Below are 26,122 nucleotides of genomic sequence, written 5' to 3'. Positions count from 1 at the left end.
AGGCTAGTGCTCTACTATTTGAGCCACAGTTCCACTTCCAGCTTTTTGGTAGGTTAACTGGAGATTTGGTCTCACAGACTTTGCTGCCCTGACTTGCCCTGGCTGGCTTTGAACGGTATTCTCAGATCTCATCCACCTCAGTAGCTAGGATTTCAGGTGTTGGCCACCAGTATCAGCAATACATTAACATTTTAGTTTAACCTTGGGCTGATTTAACTTGGCCTATACTCTACAACTGTCTTTGTGACAAGGTCATTAAGTAATTTTAAATTAATGCAAACTTTGGTCTGAGCTAAAACAAATTAGGAAAACACAGCTATAAAAGATTTTTATCAAGCATTCCAAAAACAAACAGTTTTCCTAGTGAGTTTTACCAGTGCTAGGATTATAAACTATATTAGTAGTCTTCATACAACATTTAGGGTAAAACCTATTTTGTCCAAAGTGCGTAGGTAAAAGGAGCAATTATTAAGCAATTTCATCAATGCAAATAATATAAATGATGTTTAGTGACTTCCTGTTTTGATGGAAGGAAAAGCCCACTTAACTGAGAAATGGAATTTAAGTGAATATCTCCTCTATGAAACTGCTACTATTAATTTAATTCTCTGATGTATTAATGACTGGATCATCAAATGCTAACTACAAATAGTTTATATATAAAAAGCAAAATTCGTTGTATAAAGAGAACTATGTACATCTACCTCACAGATATATTAAGTATACAAAGTAATTCTTTTGCTCATTTGTGCAGGGTACATAGTGTACCCATAATCTGAAGGATATAGAAATACCCTAGTTAAATATGTCTTGTCTAAGCAAGAGAGGGCTAAGGGGAACAGGGCTGATGAGTGGAGAGAGGAATGGTTTGCAAGTACAGTCATATTACCAGTGTACATAGAAGAAAATGGAGCTAGGATGTATGGGGATGGACTAGATGGGAGATAATGTTTGGGAGGATGGAGTGACACCAAACAAGACACATTGTACACAGAAATGGGCATTTACAACTGCGTCCCTTCTGGTACAACTGAAGATAATCCAAAAAAATAAAAATAAAGAAATATCCTGTTATGTTCCAGAAACAAAAAAATGATACTAGTACTAAGATGCTTAAAATGAGGAGTAAAATGAATTCAAAGATTAGGTTCAAAAAGTGAGGAATAAAATAGATGAGAGCCGAGAGCCATGATGGCTCATGCCTGTAATCCTATCTACTCAGGAGGCTGAGATCTAAGAATCACCAGTTCAAAGCCACCCCGGGAAGGAAACGTCTGTGACACTCTTACCTCCAATTAACCACTAGAAAACCAGAAGCGGCACTATGACTCAAGTGGTAGAGCACTAGCCTTGAGCTGAAGAGCTCAGGGACAACACCCAGGCCCAGACTTCAAGCCCCCCTCCCCAACAACAACAACAAAAATACAGACGAGACTATTTTTCTTATATCCAGTAACTTTATAAAACAACTTAGTTCCAAAGAAAAGAACACTGATCTTTCAAGAAATGGGCCGTCTGGAATTATATACTTTAACTCCGTTTTGCATAGAAGAACGAGCATATTTAGTAAGTAACGCGCCTGTGGTTTGCTTCTCTCCACACAAATCTCTGTGGGAACAAAAAAAGGAAGAATGCAAATATTTTAATAATCATGCAATACTCATAATACTAGTTATTTTCTCTCTCTTCCCCTTTCTGATAAGCATGATGATGTGTTAATGGGTTAAAAACAGGAGGGAAATTGGTTTTTAAGTCTTTTTTTTTTTTTTTTGGCCAGTCCTGGGGCTTGGACTCAGGGCCTGAGCACTGTCCCTGTCTTCTTTTTGCTCAAGGGTAGCACTCTGCCACTTGAGCCACAGTGCCACTTCTGGCCATTTTCTGTATATGTGGTGCTGCCACTAGGCCATATCCCCAGCCCCTTGGTTTTTAAGTCTTAATTGAACTAAGTAGATTACGGGTGCTACCACATTTAATCTTCCACAAGATAAGTAGGAGCAATACATTGTTTAACCCATTGTTTAGCAATATATTGTATTTGATTAAAAGACAAAGGCATAAACAAGCAGTAAATAAGAGTCAGATTTTGTCACTGGGTCACTGGGAGTTCAAAGCTCATGTTATTTACATTGTATCTTATACAGCCTCACACAAGCATTGTGGCCAGTGGGATGGACAATCAGCAAACCTGGATACTTGTATATGTTACCAACACTTCTTGGATTTTAGTTTCAACTCCCCTTCAAAAGGAAGGAGACAATGACTAGAACATGGGAGTAGAGAAGAGTAGGAGGACCTGAACTGGAGAAGGAATCAAGGTCTAGATGGTGGATGGCCATGAAGGACATACTCACTAGAAAGGTTTCATATCATATACAAAGTATAATGTGATCCAAGTTTTAAAAACAAAGTATGGAGGTAATGAGTTAATCATTATGGAAACTGGGTGGTAGATATATGCAGAGTTCATTATATTGTCACTTGTAAATGTTTAAATTTTCCAGGGTTGGGAATGTGGCTTAATGGCAGAGTGCTCACCTAGCATGCATGAAGCCCTGGGTTCTATTCCACATATACAGAAAAAGCCAGAAGTGGGTTCTGTGGCTCAAGAGGTAGAGTGCTAGCCTTGAGCAAAAAGAAGCCAGGGACAGTGCTCAGGTCCTGAGTTCAAGCCCAGGACTAGCAAAAAAAAAAATTAATAAAATTTCCAAAAAAAAAAAAGCAGCAAAAAACAAGAGCACAGAAAAAGGGGGCCGAGGCTTGTGCTTCCGGGTCACGTCTTGACAGCGGCCTTCCCAGCTCAGCTTAACCCTGCCGTTCGTTTGGAGCATGTGAACACACTCTGAGCCTTGATGAGTTCCAGTATGTGGTATATTATGCAGAGCATTCTGAGCAAATACTCTCTCTCAGAGCACTTAATCCGAACAATCGCTGCCATCCGTTCCTTCCCACATGATAACGGGGAGGACCTCATTAGAGGGGGAGCAGATGTGAACTGCACCCATGGCACCCTGAAGCCCCTTTACTGTGCCTGTATGATGTCAGATGCTGACTGTGTGGAGTTACTCCTGGAAAAAGGAGCAGAGGTGAATGCCCTGGATGGTTACAACCAAACAGCACTGCACTATGCAGCAGAGAAAGATGAGGCATGTGTGGAGGACCTGTTAGAGTATGGTGCAAATCCCAATGCTCTGGATGGCAACAGAGACACCCCACTTCACTGGGCAGCCTTTAAGAACAATGCTGAGTGTGTGCGGGCTCTCCTGGAGAGTGGGCTTCTGTCAATGCCCTAGATTACAACAATGATACACCACTCAGCTGGGCTGCCATGATGGGGAATCTTGAATGTGTCAGCATCCTTCTTGATTACGGTGCAGAGGTCAAGGTTATCAACCTAAAAGGCCAGACACCCATCTCCCACCTGGTCGCTCTGCTAGTCAGGGGACTTGGAACAGAGAAAGAGGACTCCTGCTTTGAGCTCCTCCACAGAGCTGTTGGACACTTTGAATTAAGGAAAAATGGCACCATGCCACAAGAGGTGGCCAAAGACCAACAGCTATGTGAAAAACTGACTGTGCTCTGCTCCGCCCCAGGAACGCTGAAACACTCTCTCCCTATGCTGTGCAACAGAGCCTGGGCCTCCAGTATCTGCCCGATGCAGTGAAAGGCCTTCCACTGCCAGCTTCTTTGAAACAATACCTGCTACTTGTAGAATGGCCTAGAGATGCTTGAATCACCACCCAGGCAACTCTGGGTGAGGTTTTCCCTACAGTACTAGCTCTCAATCATGGAACACAGAAAAGAACTTGTTCTGTTATGTGGTTTAAACATTTCGAAGCAACATGTCACATAACCTCCCCTCCTCACCACTAAGCAACCAAACCGCCAATCCCGCCCCCCCAAAAAAATCTGTCACTTTTCTTTGCTGTTTATTGCTTACTTAGCTTTTTATACTGCAAAAGTGGTCTCCCCAACACCTGCCCCTTTAGGGAGAGTCAACCATGCAACTAAAATTTCTCTAGGAAGATGGCAAGTAAAGTGTGTATGTGATTTTCCTTTGGGGATAGGATTTAAGAGCACAGAAAAATCCCTTCTAGAAAGCTTTTTAGTTGATTTGTGAAAAACTTTTAAGAAAACCACAGTTCCAGCTAAGCAGCAATTGGCATGCTGGGGATGAAGATATGCCCACCTGCCAAAGTCTCACACATTGTGAACTGAGCATTTGGAAGGGACTACCCCCTCAACCTAGGAAACAATAGGCTTTGCCTTTCTTCATAGGTGTACCCAGATACCTTGCCATTCCCACACTGAGGAGAAAGCAGGTTCGAAGCAGTACTAAGAACTCCTGAAAGTCCTGAACTATTCTGATGTGTTTGGTTTGTTTTTTTTCACTAATGAGCATAGCAAGCATTTCCTGCACCTTGTACAAAGGTATCTTTACCTTAGTTGGGAAGGTGGGCTGGGATAATTACACGCCAGGGGTCTTCTCCATCCTCTGTGGAAACTTGCTCTACTAAAGGTATCGCTTACTGTGTGTTGCAATCTTTGCTTTTCATTGTTCTATAGAAGACTGGTTGGCGGTAGAGTTGGGGGACTAGAGAAAGAATGTTAGAACTACTTTGGAGATGGACCTCCTACCCAAAAAAGATCAGATTCAGTGAACAACACTTATCAACTGTACTGTCCCTTTTCATGTTCTGAAACTAGACCAAGTTAAGATTGGTTGTAAGATGATCTGTATGCAAATTTGAAAATCCATTTTAAAAAACTGGTTGAGAATTACAAAATGGAGTCTATTGACAGCTAATTTGAAATGTCTTCCTTTGTCCTTTTGCTGTTAATGAGTTTGTTTTTTGCCCATTAAAAAAAGAATAAATAGTTCTAAAAGCAAAAAAAAAAAGAAAGAAAAAGGGGACCGAAGTAGAAGTAGAGGGACAGAAGTTAGGACAAGAAGATCCATCAAGATTTGTTCATAGTTTAAAATCAGAGGTGAAAGACAAAAAGGGTGATTCCTCAACTTTAGTTCTCTGTTTGCTTGGAAATAGATTCTTCCTATGTTGCTTGGCTGCTCTTGCACGCCTTGGTTCAAGTGATCCTTCTGCATCAATCTTTCAAGTAGCTGGGACTATCCACATGAAAGGCAATGCCTTGCTCATTGTTAGACCTGTTGCTTGAACAATGGGATGAGTGGAAATGCTGTTCACCGAGAAAAAGAAGTTGGGTGATAAAGAAGGGAGAACCAATGGTTCTATTCTAAATATGTTAGGCTTGAAATTCCTGGACAAAATATAGCAAATGAATCCTGTGTATAAAATAACAAAATAACAAGATAGTATCAATTATAAAATACTAAAGCAATAGGAAAGACCAAAGGTAGCAATTACAGAATAGTGTTTTCCTTTAAGTCCTGGTGGAGAGATACTCTGTTCCTTAAAGCCATAGTTGTGTAGGAAGGCGAATAGAAGTAAATCTAGAAGGAGTAGTAACACAACTCTAAAGTCAATTAATTATAGGCAATGACAGAGAAAACCCTGCCTGAGAAAGATTTGAAAGAAGCAACATTCCTTTTTTTTTTTTTTTTTTTGCCAGTCCTAGGTCTTGGACTCAGGGCCTGAGCACTGTCCCTGGCTTCCTTTTGCTCAAGGCTAGCACTCTACCACTTGAGCCACAGTGCCACTTCTGGCTTTTTCTATATATGTGGTGCTGAGGAATCGAACCCAGCGCTTCATGTATACGAGGTGAGCACTCTACCACTAGACCATATTCCCAACCCCATAAAGCAACGTTCTTTATAAACTTTTATGCCACTCTATAAAAAAGAACAACCTTAAAAAATTCTTTGAACAAAATAATTGGAGTTGAACCCAGGGCCTTGTGTATGTTAGGCAAGTACTGTTGCACTTGAGCCCTGACTCCAGCCTTCAAGATCTCTGTTTTTTTTGTTTGGTCAGTTGTGAGGCTTGAACTCAGGGCCTGAGCGCTGTCCCTGAGCTCTTTTGCTCAAGGCTGGCACTCTACCACTTTGAGCCACAGCTCCACTTCTGGTTTTGGGATTGTTAATTGGAGATAAGAGTCTCATAGCGATTTTTTTTCTTCCCAGGCTGACTTTGAACCTTGATCCTTAGATCTCAGCCTCCTCAGTAGCTAGGATTATAGGTGTGAGCCACCGCACCTGGCTAAGATCCATTTTTAATAATTTACTTACTGGATATATGGAACAATATCTTCTTCTGTCCATTTCTCCCTTAGCGAGAATAGACTATTAAAACGTTCCTGATTTCCCTCAGGTAAATCATCTACTTTCAGCAAAAATATGATTTCTGGCCGCGAGTGTCTATCCACCAGTGCTAAACCCTACAAGAAAGGATAATTAACAACAACAACAAAAACAATGCTCTGATGTTTAAACAGGACTCCTTATTTTACCATTAGGTTTACCTTTGTTCAAGAAATTTAAAATGTCAACTATGAATCTTACATAAACTATCAAGAGATTATCCATCTTACCAGCCCTATTTTCTCGTTAATGTTGATTATTCCTTTCTCTTTACAACTCTGATATGACTGTCCTATTTTCTAAGCAGAAAATATTTTGAAATCCTCAGATTTCAGCCTCCTGAATAGCTTACAGGTGTGAGCCACCACCGGAGCCAGGCTTATCCTTTTTCTTATGCAAATACAGCTTGCATAATGCTAATTAGAAAATCTAAAATCCACCAGACGCTGGTGGCTCACACCTGTATTCCCAGCTACTCAAGAGACTGAGATATGAGGATCATGGTTCAAAGCCAGTTCAGCCAGGAAAGTCCATGAGACTCTCATCTCCAATTAATCACAAAAAGCTGGAGGGGAGCTGTGGCTCAAGTGGTAGAGCACTAGCTTGAGCACAAAAATCGCAGGGGCAGCTCCCAAGGCCCTGAGTTCAAGACCCAGGACTGAGGGGAAAAGAAAACGTCATTCTAGTAGCACCACAGAGGATGGGTTGGAGATGAACAAAATGATGAGTGCAGGACTACATGATACTATTGATCCCATAGAGACAGGAGGTCATGGTGGTTTGCACTGGTTCAGCAGGAAAGGAAATAGAACCAACTGGGGTCAGGAGATCTTACTGAGATGATTGTGGTGATGGCTGTATAACTTAATTGTGGGGCACACCTGGAAGTCAACTAGCTGGCCCTGCCTGTTTCTCAGTCTTGGGGCCACATGTGGCTAAGATGGCGGCGCCTAACAACAACGCGCAGCTGCTACAAGTGTGTTTGGTTATAACCCGGAGGCGGGTCGTGGGCTGTCATGCCCTGGCTCTTCCGCCCTTGATGGACAGCTCATGCCGCCCCTTCCTGCCGATTTTAGACCTGATTGGCTCCTGTGCCTTATATTAGTGGCACGTACTTCCCCAATAAACGAGATCTTGCACCGACTTGACTCCCAGATTTGACCCCCAGGCCGTCTGCTTGTCTTCCAGTGAGGGAGGGCTGGGTGCGGGTGGCCTGCTGACCCTTTCCTTTCTTGGCTCTTCTGGTCTGGTCGGGGCATGCCTTCCCCGTCTCTCCCGCAGGTCGGGGGAGCACGGGGTGGGGGTGGGGGGTGGCTAGAGACCCCGACACTTAAAAATCTTCTTAAGACACTTTGGCTTTTTCTGATAATCTTATGGTCTCACTAGATAGGCCAAGCTGGTGTTCCCTGCCTAGACCTCTGAAGTACTGGATATGTAAGAGTAACCACCATGCCTGGCTTCAAAATTGATGTGTGTGCACATGTGTGTCAGTATTAGGGCTTGAACTCAAGGCCAGGGTGCTCTCCCTTATATTTTTGGTGCAAGGCTGGAGCTTTACCACTTGAGCTTTATCTCCACTTCCATCCTTTTTGATGGTTAATTGGAAATAAGAGTCTCTTGATTTGTCTGCCCAGGCTGGCATTATATCTCAATCCTCAGATCCCAGCCTCACAAGTAGCTAGCCACCAGTTCCTAGAATTTTCATTAGTTTGTTTGGTGGGGATTGAACCCAGAGTTTTGTTCATGCCAATCACCAACTTGGCCATATCCCCGGCCCTAAAACAACACTTTTAAAAAATGAATTTAATGGGGCTGGGAATATAGCCTAGTGGTAAAAGTGCTCGCCTTGTATACATGAAGCCCTGGGTTCGATTCCCCACACCACCACATATATAGAAAAGGCCAGAAGTGGCACTGTGGCTCAAGTGGCAGAGTGCTAGCCTTGAGCAAAAAAGAAGACAAGGGACAGTGCTCAGGCCCTGAGTTCAAGGCCCAGGACTGGCAAAAAAAAAATGAATTTTATATGTAAATTTTTGTATGTGTGTGCCACAGTCCTGGTGCATGAACTCAGTGCCTGGGTGCTGTCTCAAGTTTCTTTTCTCAAGGCTAGCACTCTATCACTTGAACAAAAGCTCCACTTCTGGCATTTTTTTCATGGTTAGAGCTAAGAGTCTTATGGATTTATTGCCTGGACTGGTTTTGAGAACCACATTCCTCAGATCTCAGCCTCCTGAGTAGCTAGGATTATAGATATGAGTCATCTGCACCTAGCTTTCTATATAAATTTTATCTCCCCAAAGTTTGGAGGGTTTTAAAGGTTTTATGCTTCACTGAATGAACCTTGTACTCCTAATGAGTGTCTAGAAAAATAAACTGGCTCCAAATTCAGCTCTAAACAAGGATCATTTCATGTAGCATCATCTGCCAAGTCTCAGTAGCAACCAGTATTGGTGTTACCTTGAGCTGGTCAAGGCTAGTCACCATTCCTTCAGGAACACTCTGTTGCCACACGTCTTGAAACTCGGCAAGATTAAATTTCACTGCATTCTGAAGTAACATTTGTGCTGTGGCTCTGCATATTTTGTCAGCGTTTAACTCAAAATAAACTTCACCTATGGAAAAGACATTAGAGTTTCATATTATCTTGTTATAATTATAAAATTGCTATTCTATTTTCCTCAATGAAGTTTCTCAAAAGAAACTACACACCTCCACTAACCTCCAACAGTCCTAAAGTTATTTTTTTTTTTGTCTTTAAGTAGTTATACAAAAGGGTTTCAATTCAGCAAATCAGTTTAAGTACAATGCATCACGGTCAATATCATCCTATTCTTATTTTTTCAACACCAACACACTTCAGAAAAGCCTATTTAATTTTAGCATACAAAATTTTTAACACCCATTTGAGTATTTTACAAAACTTACCTTCCTCCATATATTTCTTCCCATAACATTGAAGACAGTGCTGTATCATGTCCCTGAGAAATTGAAAACACTCATTTGAAAAGGTATAAACATTTTCATAGACTATATTTCAAACCCCACTGCTAAGTAGAAACTAAGGTATAAATCTGAGGAATATTCCATGGTTGCCAAATAGTATTTCATTTAGGTCAGGAACTAACTAAAATATTCTGAGAGGTTGCTATGTCTCATCTACATGTTATACATTATCATATGAGTTATATCAGCACACATTTACTATTATTAAATAGCTCAACCATAACAATTATTTCTTTCCATCTTTATGACAGAAACGAAAAATAATGTAGATTTATTCATCCCAGTAATCAAAATTCCCAAATCCTGTCTGATTGTTTACTTTAAATTTTCTACACTCCCCAAATATACATAGTATACGACCAGGACTGAGTTCTAGTCTGAAAAAGAATTCTTCCCCTTAAGGAACTTTAGAGGAACAAATAATTAAGATACGTACTCTGGCTCCAATGGTCCAAGTTCCTGAAGGCAGATGTTCAAAGGAACTTTACTAAAAGACCAAGATTCTGAATCCACAAGCTGAGTCACATGACTAAGAAGTTTCATCTCATAATCAAATTCAAGAATCCTCCAATAACCTACAAATCCCAAAAGTTCATTTTACCAAAAAATTTTAAGTAAATTAGGTAATAGATTAATAAAGTTGTAGCATATTCTTTGCCCATTGCAAAAAAAAAAAGACACTTGAAAGTCTTCATTTTCTTTATAAATGATCCTTTTTATGCTTTTCTCTGGACATGTAGCTTGACAGTAAGCTTGACAGTGTGCTTGCCTAGCAAGCATAAGTCCTGAGTCCAAATGGCAGAACAGTAAGAAGACAGAAAGACAAGAAGGAAGGCAGAAGAGATGAAGGAAGGAAAAAGGAAAATGGAAAAGGAAGAAGGTAAGAAAGGAAAGGAGGAAAGGAGGAAGGAAGACAGAGGAAGGGGAGAGAGGGAAATAGATTACATGATGAAAACCAAGAGAGCTGGAAGGAATCTATATCTACCATCATGAAACTATCCATTCCTCCGATTATCAGGAAATAAGCTTATATATTGATATCAATATATAAGCTTTTGTCTGCTCCCCTTTTAACTTTAACACTTAGGGCATCCAGATGGCAAGAATCAAAAACTTTATCTTAAACTGGGTGCTGGTGGCTCATAATCCTAGCTACTCAGGAAGCTGAGATCTTAGGATCATGGTTCAAAGCCAGCCTGGGCAGGAAAGTCTGTGAGAATCTTATCTCCAATTAACCAGAAAACAAGAAGTAGAGATGTTCAATTGATAGAACACCAGCCTTGAGTAAAAATGCTAGGAGGCAGCATCTAGGCCCTGTGTTCAAGCCCAAGTACTGGCACACAAAAAAAGAACACACACACACATACACACACACACACACGCACAACTATTAGCATTAGTTTAAGAAGAATCAAAGTTCCATCTCCCAAACAATTTGGCAATACAATGAGATTATTAAATTTTCATTCTGAAAATTCAGAAATTTCATTTTTATTCTGAAAATTTAGTTCAAAAACCTAGTTTTTAGCCCAATATGTAGCCCCGGACAAATTAGTTCTCCTTCTTAGGCCTTAATGTTTTTACCTATTAAAAAACATTTTAAGGAAATGAAATCCTTAGAATACCTAACATCTAAAGACCCTTTAAGGGCTGGGGATATGGCCTAGTGGCAAGAGTGCCTGCCTCATATACATGAGGCCCTGGGTTCGATTCCCCAGCACCAAATATACAGAAAATGGCCAGAAGTGGCGCTGTGGCTCAAGTGGCAGAGTGCTAGCCTTGAGCAAAAAAGAAGCCAGGGACAGTGCTCAGGCCCTGAGTCCAAGCCCCAGGACTGGCCAAAAAAAAAGAAAAAGAAAATAAAGACCCTTTAAAACCAAAGTTCTTCTGTTACAGCTTACTCAAAAGAAAAAGGCTATAAGGATTAGCTAATGCCACTAGTGATAGAATGACTTCTAGGATCACACATTGTCTCTATTCTATACACCTCTTCCCCAAACAGCATTCTCATATTTGGTTCTAGAATTTAAATACCGGATTGAGCACATGCTAAGCAAGCACTCTACGCTGAGTTAGGAGCTGAGTCCCAGCTCCTAATGTCATCATCTCTGAGCCCCAAAGAATAAAGATGCAACACGGTAAAGACTTCTCTCTCATGTGACACCCAATTCCATTGTTACAAATTGTAATAGTAAAAAACACTACCTCCAATCTCACAGGCATTTAGAACTTGCAACTGAGTCATTATTTCTTCTTCACTTGCTTGAATTTGATTGAGTAAATCATCAGTTGTATACTAAAATAAAAAAATATATATTTTAATGCTTTGTAGAATAATTATTTTTGATTTCTTGTTGAACTTTGGGGAATGCATAGAACAGAGTAAGGCAGGGCTGGGAATATGGCCTAGTGGCAAGAGTGCTTGCCTCATATACATAAAGGCCTAGGTTCCATTCCCCAGCACCACATATATAGAAAATGGCCAGAAGTGGCACTGTGGCTCAAGTGGCAGAGTGCTAGCCTTGAGCAAAAAAGAAGCCAGGGACAGTAGTCAGGCTCTGAGTCCAAGGCCCAGGACTGGCAAAAACAAAACAAAACAAACAACAACAACAAAAAAAAAAACAGAGTAAGGCAATATTTATGCACTAGTTTAGTTTCTTTCATCAATATGTGATTATGATACAAAAATAAGTGATTATGATACAAAAGCAATAGATACCTTAGAAGAAGGCAGAGTTAAATCTTCACTAACTATAGTCGTGGTTTCTTAAGTACAACACTGAAAACACAAGCAACGTAAGAAAATCTAGATGAGCCAAGCACCAATGGCTCATGCCTATAATCCTAGCTCCTCAAGAGGCTGAGATCAGGTGATCATGGTTTAAAGCCAGCTTGTACAGAAGAGTCCATAAGACTCTTATCTTCAATTAACCATCAAAAAAAGCTGGAAGTAGAGCCATGGCTCAAGTGGTAGAACATAAGCCTTGAGGGGGCTGGGAAGTAGCTCAGCAGCAAAGCACTTGCCTAGCAAGTGCAACATCCTGGGTTCGATCCCCAGTACCAAACAACAACAACCGCACAGAACATGAGTCTTGAGCACAATAGCTCAAGGACAGTGCCCAGAACCAAGCCCCAAGATTGGCACAAGGAAGGAAAGAAGGGGAAAAGTAGATCAAATGGACTTTATCAAAATAGTAAACGTACCCTAAAGCATTGTCAATGTAAAAGATGATTTATATGATACACTTAGAGTAATTAAACTCAGAGACAGACAGTAGAACATAGCTACCATTGGCTGAGGAGAGGGAAGGCTAGGGGTGGAGAATCTTTACTGAATGAGTATAAAGTTCCAGTTTAGGAGGATAGAAAGTATAGAAAGTATATAGAAAGTATTTCTAGGGCTGGGGATATAGCCTAGTGGCAAGAGTGCCTGCCTCGGATACACGAGGCCCTAGGTTCGATTCCCCAGCACCACATATACAGAAAACGGCCAGAAGCGGCGCTGTGGCTCAAGTGGCAGAGTGCTAGCCTTGAACGGGAAGAAGCCAGGAACAGTGCTCAGGCCCTGAGTCCAAGGCCCAGGACTGGCCAAAAAAAAAAAAAAAGAAAGTATTTCTAGTAATAGAAAGTAGTAATATTTGCACACCACTGTGAATGTACTTAATATTACTGAATTTACTCTAACAATGCTTAAAATGGCAAATGCTATGTTATGTATATTTTACTTAAAAAAAAATTCAAGTCAGGCCCTGGTGGCTCACGCCTGTAATCTTAGCTACTCAAGGGATTAAGATGACAATGGTACATGGCTTGTGATCATGATGGTTCATGATCATGGTTCAAAGTCAATCCCAGCAGGCAAATCTGAGAGACTCTCACGTCCAATTAACCAGAAAAACCCTGGAAGTAGAGGTATAGCTCAAGAGGTAGAACACCAGCCTTGAGCAAAAGAAGGCAAGTGAGAGTAAGAGGCCCTGAGTTCAAGCCCCAGTTCAGCACCTCTTCCCCCAAAATAAAATCAAGAAATAATAATTTTTAAAAACAAAGGATAGGAGAAAATATAGACCAGGGACTTAAATCTGGACCACTTATTAAAAAAACGTTCCTACAACTCAGTGATAAATAGTAACAACAATAAGGCAAATGAATTCATTAAGCATTTCTCCAAAGATATACAAATAGTCATTAAGAACATAAAATGATGCTCAACATCACTGGTCATTAGAGAAATGAGATACTAATTCAATTATATATTTGTTTATTTAAAATATACAGCACACACTATTTGCATGCAGTCTCCTAAGTTCTAATGAGGCCCAACACACTTGGCTTCTTCTTCTCCTTTTATTTATTATTTTTTTTATTGATCCAAGGTCTTGATATATTGTCCAAGCTCAAGTCTGCTGTGTAGCCCAAGCCAGCCTTGACCTCACAGTCCTCCTGCCTTTGACTCCCAATGGCTGGGATTACACACAGGGACCACTACTCAAGCTCTGCATAGCAGCTGAGATCAGATGGTAAAAGTGCTAAGGACCTGGACAAGATGCCACTTCACAACTTCTAAGACACATTTATGTTTGAAATTTAAACTTTAAAAACTAACAGTCACCATGCAGCATATCTACTTAGAATTCTTTTTTTTTTTTTTTTTGGCCAGTCCTGGGCCTTGAACTCAGGGCCTGAGCACTGTCCCTGGCTTCTTTTTGCTCAAGGCTAGCACTCTGCCACTTGAGCCACAGCGCCACTTCTGACCGTTTTCTATATCTGTAGTGCTGGGGAATCGAACCCAGGGCCTCATGTATACAAGGCAAGCACTCTTGCCACTAGGCCATATCCCCAGCCCCCTACTTAGAATTCTTAAATTTGCAGTGAGAACAGTAGTCTTACTTTTGAGCGACTCAAATCATCTTCTTTTTCACTGTCAGGTCCTTCATAGGTATTTTCCATCAGGAGTTTCTTTAGCTTCTTTAATTTAGGTCTGCATCTTCTTAATTCCCAATAATTATTAGAAAAACCAAAGATCTAGAAATCATAATAGAACCATTCAGCAACCAATCTGAGAGAAAGTTTCATTCAAAACTCGAACTATTGCGTCTTTCCTCAACAACAGCCAAGAAAAGGGGCCAAGGTAATCTACCTTGTTTTTGGAGGAAGGTACTTAATCATTTCAAGTAGATGGTTGGGCGTCCTCAAGAGAAACATCTTTTCCTGGGAGAAGATCTTTACCAGCAAAGGCCTATATCCAAAATATACAAGGAGCTCAAGAAACTAACCTCACCCAAAGCTAATAAGCCAATTACTAAATGGGCAAAGAAACTAAGAAGAGATTTCTTAGAAGAAGAGGTAAGACTGGCAAAGAAACACATGCAGAAATGCTCATCATCCCTGGCTATATAGGAAATGCAAATCAAAATAACTCTGGGATTCCATCTCACACCAATTAGATTGGCCAACATTGCAAATTCAAACAACATATGTTAATGAGGATGTGAGGAAACAAACCCTACTGCATGGTTAGTGGTAAACTAGTACAACTATTCTGGACAGCAGTCTGGGGTTTCCACAAAAAACTAAACATGGATCCCTACAACTCAGCCATACCACTCCTGAGCATCTACCCAAGACATCATAAGCCAGGATACTGTAAAGATACTTGCACAACCATGTTCACTGCTGCAGTATTCACAATAGCCATGATATGGAAACAGCCCAGATGCCCCACAGTAGATGAGTGGATCCAAAGACTGTGATACCTATACACATGGAATTTTACATAGCCATTAGAAAAAATAATAGTATACCATTTGCAGGGAAATGGATGGATCTAGAACAAATCATGTTAAGTGAGGTAAGCCAAGCTCAGAGAGACAAAAATGGCACATGTTTTTCTGTCATATGTGCAAGTTAGATCTATACTACACTAGGACATAATAAATTATACAGGACTCTAGGTACTCACATACAGTGAGACCAAAAGAGGCCAGTCTAGGGAAGAATACAGAGGAGCAATGCCTCTGTACCTCTGATCATATAAAATAATATTTATCAAAATGAACTCCAGGAAACAGAAAAAAAGAGGGGATTTTTTTTTTGTCTTTTCTGCTTGTTTGTTCATTTTCTGTCTTTAGAAGGGTAAATGGGGCACAAAAATGGAGGGACAGAGGGTGAACACATACAGCAGTGGTTGTCACTAAAATGAACTATACAAGTTGTAGGTGGAGATGCGGGGGGAGGGGGGGAGGACTGAGGGAGTGAGGGAAGTGGAAACATTGTCCAAAAAGAAATGTACTCATTACCTGACCTATGAAGTGGTAGGCCCCCTCTGTACATCACCTATATCATAACACAGCCAGCCCAGGCAGAAAAGTCCCCCTGAGACTCTTATCTCCTATTAACCACCCAACAACCGCAAGTAGCACTGTGGCTCAATTGGTAGAGCTATAGCCTTGAGCTGAAGGGCTCAGGGTCAGCACCCAGGCCCATTGTTCAAGCCCCATGATGATGATGATGATAATAATAATAATAATAATAATAATTTTTCAAAGCAAGGCTGGAGATACTGTTCAAGTGGTAGAGAACCAGGCAAGCTGGGTGAGTGCAAGGCTCTGAGTTCAAACCTCAGTACCACCAAAACAAAAAAGATTTATCCAGTGTCAGCACCCAAAATTCCCATTAACAAGTAAGAACCCAAAAGTACTCATAAATATTATTATAGCCTTACAATAAGTCTTATGAAACAGTTAAATGATGACAAAAACCACCGTCTTTTTCCAAAAGAGTAAACTGTCAATATTCCAGGCTAATCACAATGAAAGACAACCGTATAGAAATCAAGCTACAACAATGACTGGAAATTCCTCTAGTGTAGTAACACTATATGAATCACCCAGTTTTCCCAGCATTTTGCCCTTCTTTTTCTCCAATTCTTTTTTTAGGGAAAGAGTTGGCTTGCTGTCACATTTTGAAAGAAGTAAGGGTTGTGTTTTGTTATATGTGTAACCACAACCTAGACAGGATGGAGACTTTTGTTTGGTGACTGACATCAAAATTCTCCAGAGTAATTAAAAATTGGTTACAGTTGGCTACAGATATTAATGAACTAAACCAACTTCAAGGCTAACAAACATAGTCCCTTCAAAAAACACAAGTGTCGGGGGCTGGGGATATGGCCTAGTGACAAGAGCGCTTGCCTCGTATACATGAAGCCCTCGGTTCAATTCCCCAGCACCACATATACAGAAAATGGCCAGAAGTGGTGCTGTGGCTCAAGTGGCAGAGTGCTAGCCTTGAGCAAAAGGAAGCCAGGAACAGTGCTCAGGCCCTGAGTCCAAGGCCCAGGACTGGCAAAAAAAAACACAAGTGTCTCATTTCTCTACCTCATAAATATTACCAAATGTACTAGCTAGGAGTTGATAGATTCATCTTTCAAAATGTATACATTGAAAATCTACTGAAAATAGGTAAAACTTTAAGAATGGCTTATGCCTATAATCCTAGCTATTCAGAAGACTGAGAGTTGAGAATCCCAGTTTGAAGTCAGCCCCCACAGACAAATCTGTGTGACTCTTATCTCCAAATAATCAACAAAAAGCCAGAATTGAAGGTGTAGTTCAAGTGACAGGGCACCAGCCATGAGCGAGAGCTCAAGTCCCATAGTTCAAGCCCTACTACTAACATATACACCCATAAAATGAATTGGGAAAATAAAGACAGGTTCATAGCTACCTCAAACAAAAATAACAAATGATGGGTTTCAAGAGGTAAAGGGCATCTGTAGCAAATGCAAGGTTCTGAGTTCAAACTTCAGTTTCATAGAAAAAAAAAATAGTCCTAAGGTGGGTGTTGGGTCTCAGGTAAAGCCAGCCCAAGCAGAAAAGTCCATGAAACTCTCATCTCCAGTTAACCAGAAAAAAGGCAGAAGTGGAGCTGTGGCTCAAGTGGCAGAGCACTAACCTAAGCACAAAAGCTCAGGGATAGCACCCAGGCCCTGAGTTCAAGCCTGAGGACCAGCACACATATGAACACATAAGACAATAATAAAAATAATAATAATAATGAAAAAATTTAAGCTTCACTAAAGCACTTCAGATTTTTCATGATACATTTTTATACCTACAGTTTTTAACAAAAGGCCAGTTTTTCTCACATGGGCATCTATCAGGGGAGAGAAAAGAGTACCTCAGTGTGCACAATGCTGCGCTCTGGTTCTTCCTTCTTCAACTGGTCTGGAGTTTTACAACCAGGGATGAAAAGCAACATATTGGAAGTGTCTGCTATTTTCAAGTCATAGGTTTTGTCTCTACTGCACAACACAGCTTGCTCATCTTTATCGCCACGAATCACAAGACTGCAGAAAAAATAGAAGGGAAAAAATATACAAGGTTTACTTGATACTCTACTAGACATCTTCCTTTTAAATAGGTCCCAAATCCCCTCGCTTCTAAAACTTAAAATTAAGCCAGATGTTTGGTCTGTGCCCTGTGGGACAATGGTGGATTCCACACAGAAAAAAGTCACAATTTTCTAAAATGTGTGGCAGCAGTACTTTTCAAACTTATGCACAAGTATCTAAGCAAATTTTCTTAATGTACAAATAGGAACTGGGCACTGGTGGCTGACACAGTCCTACTCAGGAGGCTGAGATCTGAGGATCACAGTTCAAACCTGAGCAGGAAAGTCTGAAAACAGAGCTGTGACTCAGTGGTAGAGCCCTAGACTTGAGCAAAAAGCAGCTCAGGGACAGCACCCAAGCCCTGAGTTCAAGCCTCAAGATTGGCACACACAGAGGAAAAAAAAGCAAACTGTGCTGCAGTAGGTGTGGGAAGAAAGGTAGGATTCTGCAGTTCTAACCAGCTCCCCAGGGATGAACATCTGGACTCCTGAAATCCTTGTTTCCTTCTGAACAATCAAAGGCACACATCTGGTTTAACCATGTGTGTGGCCACACCAGAACCTTATGAAAATTATAAAAAGGATATGTCTACCAAGTACACAGAATGAAAGACTTAACAAAAGGCATTCATCCCAGAGGAAGGAAAGTAAGACAAGAGAAGCCAGGAGAGAAGAGAAAGGAAACACTAAAGACAAACATAGGTGGATGAAAGGAAAACTTTTCCTAGTTTTCTTCATCTGTAAAGCACTCACCTCTCCTAAGAACTGCTCACTTCTTTATTATTACTAAGGAGAAGACAATACTGGGGTTTGAGCTCAGGGCCTAGTAGACTACCACTTGAGCCATGCTACCAGCCCTTTTTGCATTGAGCTTTTTTGTTTTGTTTTGCCAGTCCTGGGCTTGGACTCAGGGCCTGAGCACTGTCCCTGGCTTCTTTTTGCTCAAGGCTAGCACTCTGCCACTTGAGCCACAGCGCCACTTCTGGCTGTTTTCTATATATGTGGTGCTGGGGAATCGAACTCAGGGCTTCATGTATGCAAGGAAAGCACCCTTGCCACTAGGCCATATTCCCAGCCCTGAGCTTTTTTTTTTTTCTCCTTGGGGCTAGCCTGGAACCACTATCCTCCTGACTGACCCCTATTTCTCAAATACTTCTTTCAAGGAAATAACAATAAGCATGAAATAGAAAACTGGAAAGTTTCATAACTAAACCTCTAATTAAATAAGAGGGGAAAAAACTTCTAAGAAAAAATTCCTGGTGCTCATAATATTTAGTAAGCCCAAGTACCCGTTCTTCAACATTTATTGAAATCGTTTATACCAACCCCTTGCTCAAAGAAAATAAGTGCCTAGTTTTCAGGTCCTTCTGTTGCTCATCAGCCACATTAGCAGTAACTGGACAAAAAGCACCTGGAAGTCCTTTCTCAGTCTCTACCAGCTCAGCTGGCATGGAAATGGAGGAAGGAAGCCCTCCTTTGCTTTTCTCAAAAATGCTGTGGCAGGCTGGGATTGTGGCTGAGTGGTAGAGTGCTTTCCTAGCATGCATGAAGCCCTGGGTTCGATTCCTCAGTACCACATAAACAGAAAAAGCCAGAAGTGGAGCTGTGGCACAAGTGGTAGAATGTTAGCCTTGAGCAAAAAGAAGCCAGAGACAGTGCCCAAGCCCTGAGTCCAAGCCCCAGGACTGGCAAAAATAAGTAAATAAATAAATAAGTACTGTGGCTACTGTGAAGATGGTGCAGTTAAGTGGAGGAGTCAGCTCTGAAACCTGAAAGAGCCTAGCGGGTCCCAGTGAAAGAAACCTACTAAGGAGAAAGCAATAGAGAAGTGTTTTCTGAGCAAAATACGAGCACGTGTGAACTATCTTTAAATCCCTTGATATGATTCAAAAAAAAAAGAAAGGAGAAAGAGAAGGGAGGAGACAGACAGGAAAATAAAACTCTTGAGGTCCATTGGGTGTAGAGAACCAGGGAGGAGGGCTGATGAAGAGGGTGAATGAGGACTACCACTGAAGTTTGCATCGAAACCAGAACGGTGGGACCTATGGAAGAAATTGTTGCAGCACAGTCCTTCTGGGGAGAGTGGATGGTGCGGAGTGAGCTTGGTGGAAACTTCACACGAAATCCCCTTTGTGCAACTAACGCATGCTAATAAAAAAATAAGTACGATGGCAGGGCGCTGGTGGCTCACACTGGTCATCCTACTCAGGAAGCTGAGATCTGAGGAATACGGTTCAAAGCCAGCCTGGGCAGGGAAGTCCATGAGGATTATCTCCAATCAACCACAAGAAAAAAAAGAAAAAGCTTCGGAATAAGGCTCACAGAGTTCAAGCCGCCGACGGACGGGCGGACGGACGGACGGACGGACGGACACCGACAGTGAGTGAGACAAACTTGCTGCACTGGAGGGAATTGGGGAGGAAGGAGGAGAGGCGGGACACAAAGGGGCGGGGCTCGCGGGAAGGCGGGGAGCGCAGGGCGTTCCGGGGGCGGGGCGTGGAGGGGATGAAGAGGGAGGCGGGGCTCACGTGGGGAGGAGGGGCTCACGCGGGGAGGCGGGGCTCAGCGGGGAGGACGGGCTCACGTGGGGAAGCGGGGCTCACGGGGGAGGCGGGGCTCACGTGGGGAGGCGGGCTCAGCGGGGAGGAGGGGCTCACGTGGGGAAGCGGGGCTCACGGAGGAGGCGGGGCTCACGCGGGGAGGCGGGGCTCACGCGGGGAGGAGGTGCTCAGGAGGGGAGGCGGGGCTCAGCGGGGAGGAGGGGCTCAGCGGGGAGGCGGGGCTCAGCGGGGGGGCGGGGCTCATGGGGGTGGCGGGGCTCATGGAGGGAGGCGCAGCTCACGGAGGGAAGCGGGACGCAACGGGGAGGCGGGCGCATCCTGGGGTCCCTCCCCGGCCCCGGGCTCACCTGTGCCCGGCCTCCAGCTCCTGGCACAGCGCGGGCTCCAGCTCCAGCAGGCAGAAATCTCCGGCGGCCGCGCCGCTGGCCCGGGGGCCGAAGCGCAGGCAGTGCGCGGTGGGCAGCAACTCGGCCGCGTCCAGCTTGGCGGTCTGCAGCGTGGCATCCACCTCCTCGCGGGTCCTCCGCGTCTCCGCTCTAGGCGGGGACATCCCGGGTCCCGGGCGGGAAGGGGCCGAGGGCCGGCCCAGGGAGAAATGAGCGCCCGACACGCCCGGGCGAGGGCTCCGTGGAGCACCGGGACGGCCGGGGCGCGCCTCCGGAGGAGACCGCGAAGCTCCCGGGCCCCGAGGCGCCCCAGGACCCCGCGGGGGTGGCGAACACGGCGCTCCAGAGGACCGAACTCCGGCAGGCTCGCGGGGGTCCGAGCTGCCACCGCAGGCCGACTTGGCACCCTCAGCTGCCCTGCCTCCCTCCTTCCGCCCCGCCCCGGCCTTCCCGCCAAAACCCACTTCCTGCACCGAACGGGGCCGCGCCTGGGGGCGGGCTCTTGCGGTCCAGGCACGCGGGGGCCCAAGGCTAGGGGATCCCGAGCTCAAAGCCATTATATATATATGTATATATGTGTGTTATTAAATTATATATTACATATTATAATATATTTTACTATATTAGGTATATACCAGGGGAAAACACTTCATCTAAATTAACTGCTTATCAAGATGAATTCCCGGGAATGGAAACGGGGTTGGTGGTGGTGTCGTTTGCTTTTGCTTGTGTGCATTTTGTCTTTTTAGGGGGGCAGGAGGATGCACAGAGAGGGAGGGAACAGGGGTGAATCATTGCGGTCCCGGCGTGTAGAAAATGGACTGTGCGGCTGGTAGGAAGCGACGGGAGGGAGAAAGCCAAGGAAGGGGTAAGGTCCTCCCAAAAGGACTGTGCTCACGGTTGGGGATGTGGCCTAGCGGCAGAGTGCTTGCCTAGCGTGCATGAGAGCCCGGTTTCTATTCCTCAGTGCCCCCCTCAGCAGAGAAAGCTGGAAATTGGCGCTGCGGCTCAAGTGGGAGAGCACTAGCCTTCAGCAGAAGCAGCTCAGGGACAATGCCCAGGCCCTGAGTTTAAGCCCCAGGACTGGCAAAACAGAAATAACAACCAGAAGCAGGGCCAACAGCAAGAGAGCCCTGACATTTTCATTACACCAGGCCGGGTGTGGAATCTCAAGTCCGAACGCAGAGTTCTGAAATATAAGTATTTTCTTCTAACTTCATTGTAAAGTACAAGCGGTTGAATAAGTGCAAGTTGGTCATTTTGTTCTTGCTTTTTTATTTTTTTTTATTTTTTTGCCAGTCCTGGCCTTGGACTCAGGGCCTGAGCACTGTCCCTGGCTTTGCTCAAGGCTAGCACTCTGCCACTTGAGCCACAGCGCCACTTCTGGCCATTTTTTATATATGTGGTGCTGGGGAATCGAACCCAGGGCTTCATGTATACGAGGCAAGCACTCTTGCCACTAGGCCATATTCCCAGCCCCAAGTTCTTGCTTTATATATACTAATTATTAAACAATTCTGTTTTGGCTGAGTGTTCCTGCAGGGACTTGAACTCGGGTTCTTCTCTTAATACAGAATGAAAAGTCGGGGTGCAGCCCAGTGATACAGAGCTTGTCTGTACGTGGATGCTCTGGGTTCTAACCCCAGCATAGAAAAAGAAAGGAAGGAAGGAAAGAAGGAAGACATGAAGGAAGGAAAAGAAAGAAAAAAGAGAAAGAAAGAAAGAATCGAGTGAATGGGAAGAACTGCAGGCAGTGGGAGAAATAGAATAAAATAGCATTTTAGAGTCTTGGAAACCAGATGTTTATTTAAAATAACTTCAGAGCAGGAGGTTCTAGTTTATAGGAAGGTTAATTTCATGACCGGGAAATAATATACTGTATGTAGCCTAAACCGCACACTTCTTGTTAAATGACTTTTCAGGCTTTGCTTATAAAGCAATCTGATCGTTGCCACAAGGTGGCGGTATTGCTACGTAGCTCGGTGGGGGAACCGGCTTCACTCTCTTTGTTCTTCATTGATTTAGGAAATGGATGTGCCAGGTGCTAGTGGCTCTGCCGCATGTCTGTGATCCTAGCTATTCAGGAGGCTGAGATCTGAGGATTGCGGTTCAAAGCCAGCCTGGGCAAAAAAATAGGTGAGACTCTTCTTCCAATGACAGTGAGTGGTTGCTCACATCTGTGTTCTCTGCTACTTGGGAGGCAAAGACAAGGAGGAGAGCCATTTGTGGACAGGCGTGGCAAAATGTTAGTGAGACCTCATGTAAACAAGCCAGATGTGGTAGTGTTCACCTGTAATCCTAGTTACTCAGGAGGCACACGTAGAACTGAGATCCAAAATCAGCCCTGGGCAGAAAAGGACTCAAAAGGCTGAGGCAAGAGAATTGCAAGTTCTAGACCCTCCCCCCTCCCCCCCTCTCAGGTACACAATGAACTCTAGGCCTCAAAGTAAGAGCCTATCTCAAATTAACAAGCCATTATTTTTAAAAATCTCATGATTTTCTTATATTGTTTTTAATGATATAACCTTGATTTGTGTGCATAGTTTAAAAAGTTAATATGATACACTTACTAAAGTATATGGAAGGAAAATAGAAGATAAATTATACATAATAAAATAATGTATGTTTCAAAACTTCAAAGAGTATAGAAAACCTAATGAGTTATTCAGACTTTTAGAGCCACTTATAATGAATCATTTTAGATTCAGAGAATAAAGCTGAATTTAGCTAAAAGCTACCATCATTTCTATTTATTTGGCATCTTAAATTTTGGTTCAATACTGTAATTATTATTATTACTTGGTTCTGGAGCTTGAACTCAGGGTGCAGTTGCTGTCCATTAGCATTTTCCACTTAAGATTGGCACTCTTACACTTAAGCCATACTTCCACTTCTGGCTTTTTTCAGTTTTGTAAGGTCCTCTCCCTGAGGGCTACATGCAGATGCCCCCACCCATTAAGTCTCCACCCAGTTACCTGGGTAACCAGCAGACCTGGAGGCAGTTACCTCCCCCTTCCCTGAAGTCACATCCTGGCCACACCTCCCCATCCCTGCCCTACATAAGGCATCCCCGGCCCCCCCCCCCCCCCCCCCCCCGTGGCTCGCTCTCTTGCCTACCTCGTGCACCTTGAACCTGGGAGCAGGTCAGTAGAATAAAACTTTCTCTCCTGCCTGAATACCACGTGGCGTCTCCGCGTGGCGTTCTCTTTTACCGGCTACCTACTTTAACAAGTTTGATCGAAAATAATAGTCTCATTTTCCTGCCAGGCTGGCTTTGAACCATGATCCTTGGATCTTAGCCTCCTGAGTAGCTAGGTCAAAAATGTAACTCTTATTTCAGATGCACATCTAATCATTCCAAGTGCACTCCACCAATTGCAGACCAAAGTTGTGTGTGTGTGTGTGTGTGTGTGTGTGCATGCAGTGTGCCAAGTGAAGTCATTTTATGCAGACATGAGTCTTTCCTGGTAAGACTTGCAGCAGAACAAAGTACAATCTTTTTTTCCCAATACACAGAGCAAATTTGCATTCCTGACACATTCAGGATTATATTAAAATGGTTCCAAGAGTGCCTCCAAAAAGGAGATTTTGAGAATTTTTTGGAGCCTTCAATTTTCTTGAGAATATGAGAACATCTAACATCCCTAGCCCCTGACCACATACCCCCCCACCCCCGCCCCCAAGATGACCAACAGCAGCCTCCTCCCGAAACTTCCCAACAGGCCCTTTGCTCTAGGCGATCGGGTTATTCGGTGTCATTGCGAAGGACGTCAGTAGGTGGCGGCATACACCGAGGTATGAAGAACTGGAGTCCTGCGGTGATTCAAGGTTAAGATTGGGAACTTGGCAGGGGGAAATCAGGGCTGCACTGGAGAGAACAGAGGGACGCAGCCTTCAACTGTAATGTCGATTGCTATTACTACAAAAAGCTGAGTCAAACGCAATTCCACCACTAAAAATGAGGGTGAATGGTACACACAGAAGATGTATTTCTCACTCTGAGCTCCTTTTGCTCAAGGCTAGTGCTCTACCACTTGAGCTACAGGCTCCTCTTCCAGCTTTTTTTTTTTTTTTTTTTTTGGCCAGTCCTGGGGCTTGGACTCTGGGCCTGAGCACTGTCCCTGGCTTCTTTTTTTTGCTCAAGGCTAGCACTCTGCCACTTGAGCCACAGCGCCACTTCTGGCCATTTTCTGTATATGTGGTGCTGGGGAATCAAACCCAGGGCCTCATGTATATGAGGCAGGCACTCTTGCCACTAGGCCATATCCCCAGCCCCCAGCTTTTTTTTTTTTTAATGGTAAGTTATATATAAGAGTCTTTTAAAGTTTTCTCTCCAGGCTGGCTTCAAACCACAATCCTCAGATCTCAGCCAACTGAGTAGCTAGGAGTAGAGGCGTGAGCCACTGGCACCTGGCTTTTTAAATCTATTTTTTAAAGACCTGTCCCTTTGCTAAAAGATCTCCAGGCAGAAATGTCTGCTCACCAATCCACTTTCTTCCATTCCCAAAAAGAGAGAATGAAGAGAATAGAAGCTACAGAATCAGGACTTCCATGAATGGTGAAGAGCAGGCTAACCCTTCTGTTGGAAGTAAATTCATAGAAGGGACAGCACTCCTTGGGGAACCCAGGAAGGTGTCCCAGAAAGAAGCACCTGAATTACTCTTTAAGATAGACAAGTATAGGCCAGGCATTGGCGGATCATACCTGTAATACCAGCTATGCTGGAAACAGAGATCTGAGGACTACAGTTCAAAACCAGCCAGAACAGAAAAGTACACGTGTCTCTTAAGTCTAATGAATCACCCAAAAGCCTCAAGTGGAGGTGTGGCTCAAGCGGTAGAGATACAGCCTGGAATGAAAAGGCCAAGCAGATGTACGCTAAGAATTAGGTAGTTGTACATGGAACAGGAATCGTAATGACTACCAACCTATTAAGAAGCTTCTGAGCTAATGCTATTCTCTCACCTCTGTCACCCTCTGTCACCTCACTTTGCCAGTGGGGGAAGACAAAGTACTGTTATTACATGAGTGCCATTCAATGTGGACAGAAAACTGGTGGCCATTAGCAAGGATGTAAACAAGACACAAAGAAAGGGAAGGAAATCATCTCCAACACCCCTCACAAAAGGAAGGCTTGTGTCTAGCATATCTTGTTTCATTTCATAGAAGTAGGAAGCTGGTCCTTCTGCAATCAGAAGCTGGGACATGTTTGCCCTAGAGCACCAGAATAGCCAGGGTCCACTCAAGGTAAGAGAAAGAAAGGATTTGCATTTAGCAGCTTCCACGAGCAATAGGAGCTTTTGTTGAACTGGGCATGTTGGTGCATGCCTGAAAGCCTGAGCTCAGCCTGCGGTGGAGGCTGAGGGGGGTGGAGGATCCTGTCTCTTAGGTCAGCCAGAGCTGCAAAGGAATGTTATCTCAAAGAGGAAGAAAAGGGGGGGGGAGGGATGAAAAAGGGAAGAAAGGAAGGAGGAGAAAGGAAGAAGGGGAGGGAGGAAGCGAGGAAG

At 43.5% G+C, this 26,122-nt stretch overlaps 1 protein-coding gene and 1 pseudogene across 2 annotated transcripts; one reads left to right on the top strand and one right to left on the bottom strand.

The window, feature by feature from the left end:
* Positions 1–1,437: 1,437 nt before the first annotated feature.
* Positions 1,438–20,848, bottom strand: Dscc1 (DNA replication and sister chromatid cohesion 1). The gene is made up of 9 exons (XM_048358981.1): positions 20,577–20,848; positions 17,456–17,624; positions 14,165–14,299; positions 11,483–11,573; positions 9,714–9,852; positions 9,200–9,252; positions 8,732–8,886; positions 6,203–6,351; positions 1,438–1,608 (listed from the first exon to the last, which is right to left on the bottom strand). The coding sequence occupies exons 1-9, from the start codon at positions 20,777–20,779 to the stop codon at positions 1,500–1,502; spliced, it is 1,203 nt and encodes a 400-aa protein (XP_048214938.1). The 5' UTR covers positions 20,780–20,848; the 3' UTR covers positions 1,438–1,499.
* Positions 2,798–3,729, top strand: LOC125360999 (annotated as a pseudogene). The gene has a single exon (XR_007212860.1). The product of XR_007212860.1 is annotated as an ankyrin repeat and SOCS box protein 8-like (transcript).
* Positions 20,849–26,122: the final 5,274 nt, after the last annotated feature.

The sequence above is a fragment of the Perognathus longimembris genome, chromosome 12 (assembly GCF_023159225.1).
Source record: "Perognathus longimembris pacificus isolate PPM17 chromosome 12, ASM2315922v1, whole genome shotgun sequence".
In the NCBI taxonomy this organism is placed as follows: domain Eukaryota; kingdom Metazoa; phylum Chordata; class Mammalia; order Rodentia; family Heteromyidae; genus Perognathus; species Perognathus longimembris.
The sequence above is the reverse complement of the archived record's forward strand: the minus strand, read 5'-3'. Positions and strand labels throughout refer to the sequence as shown.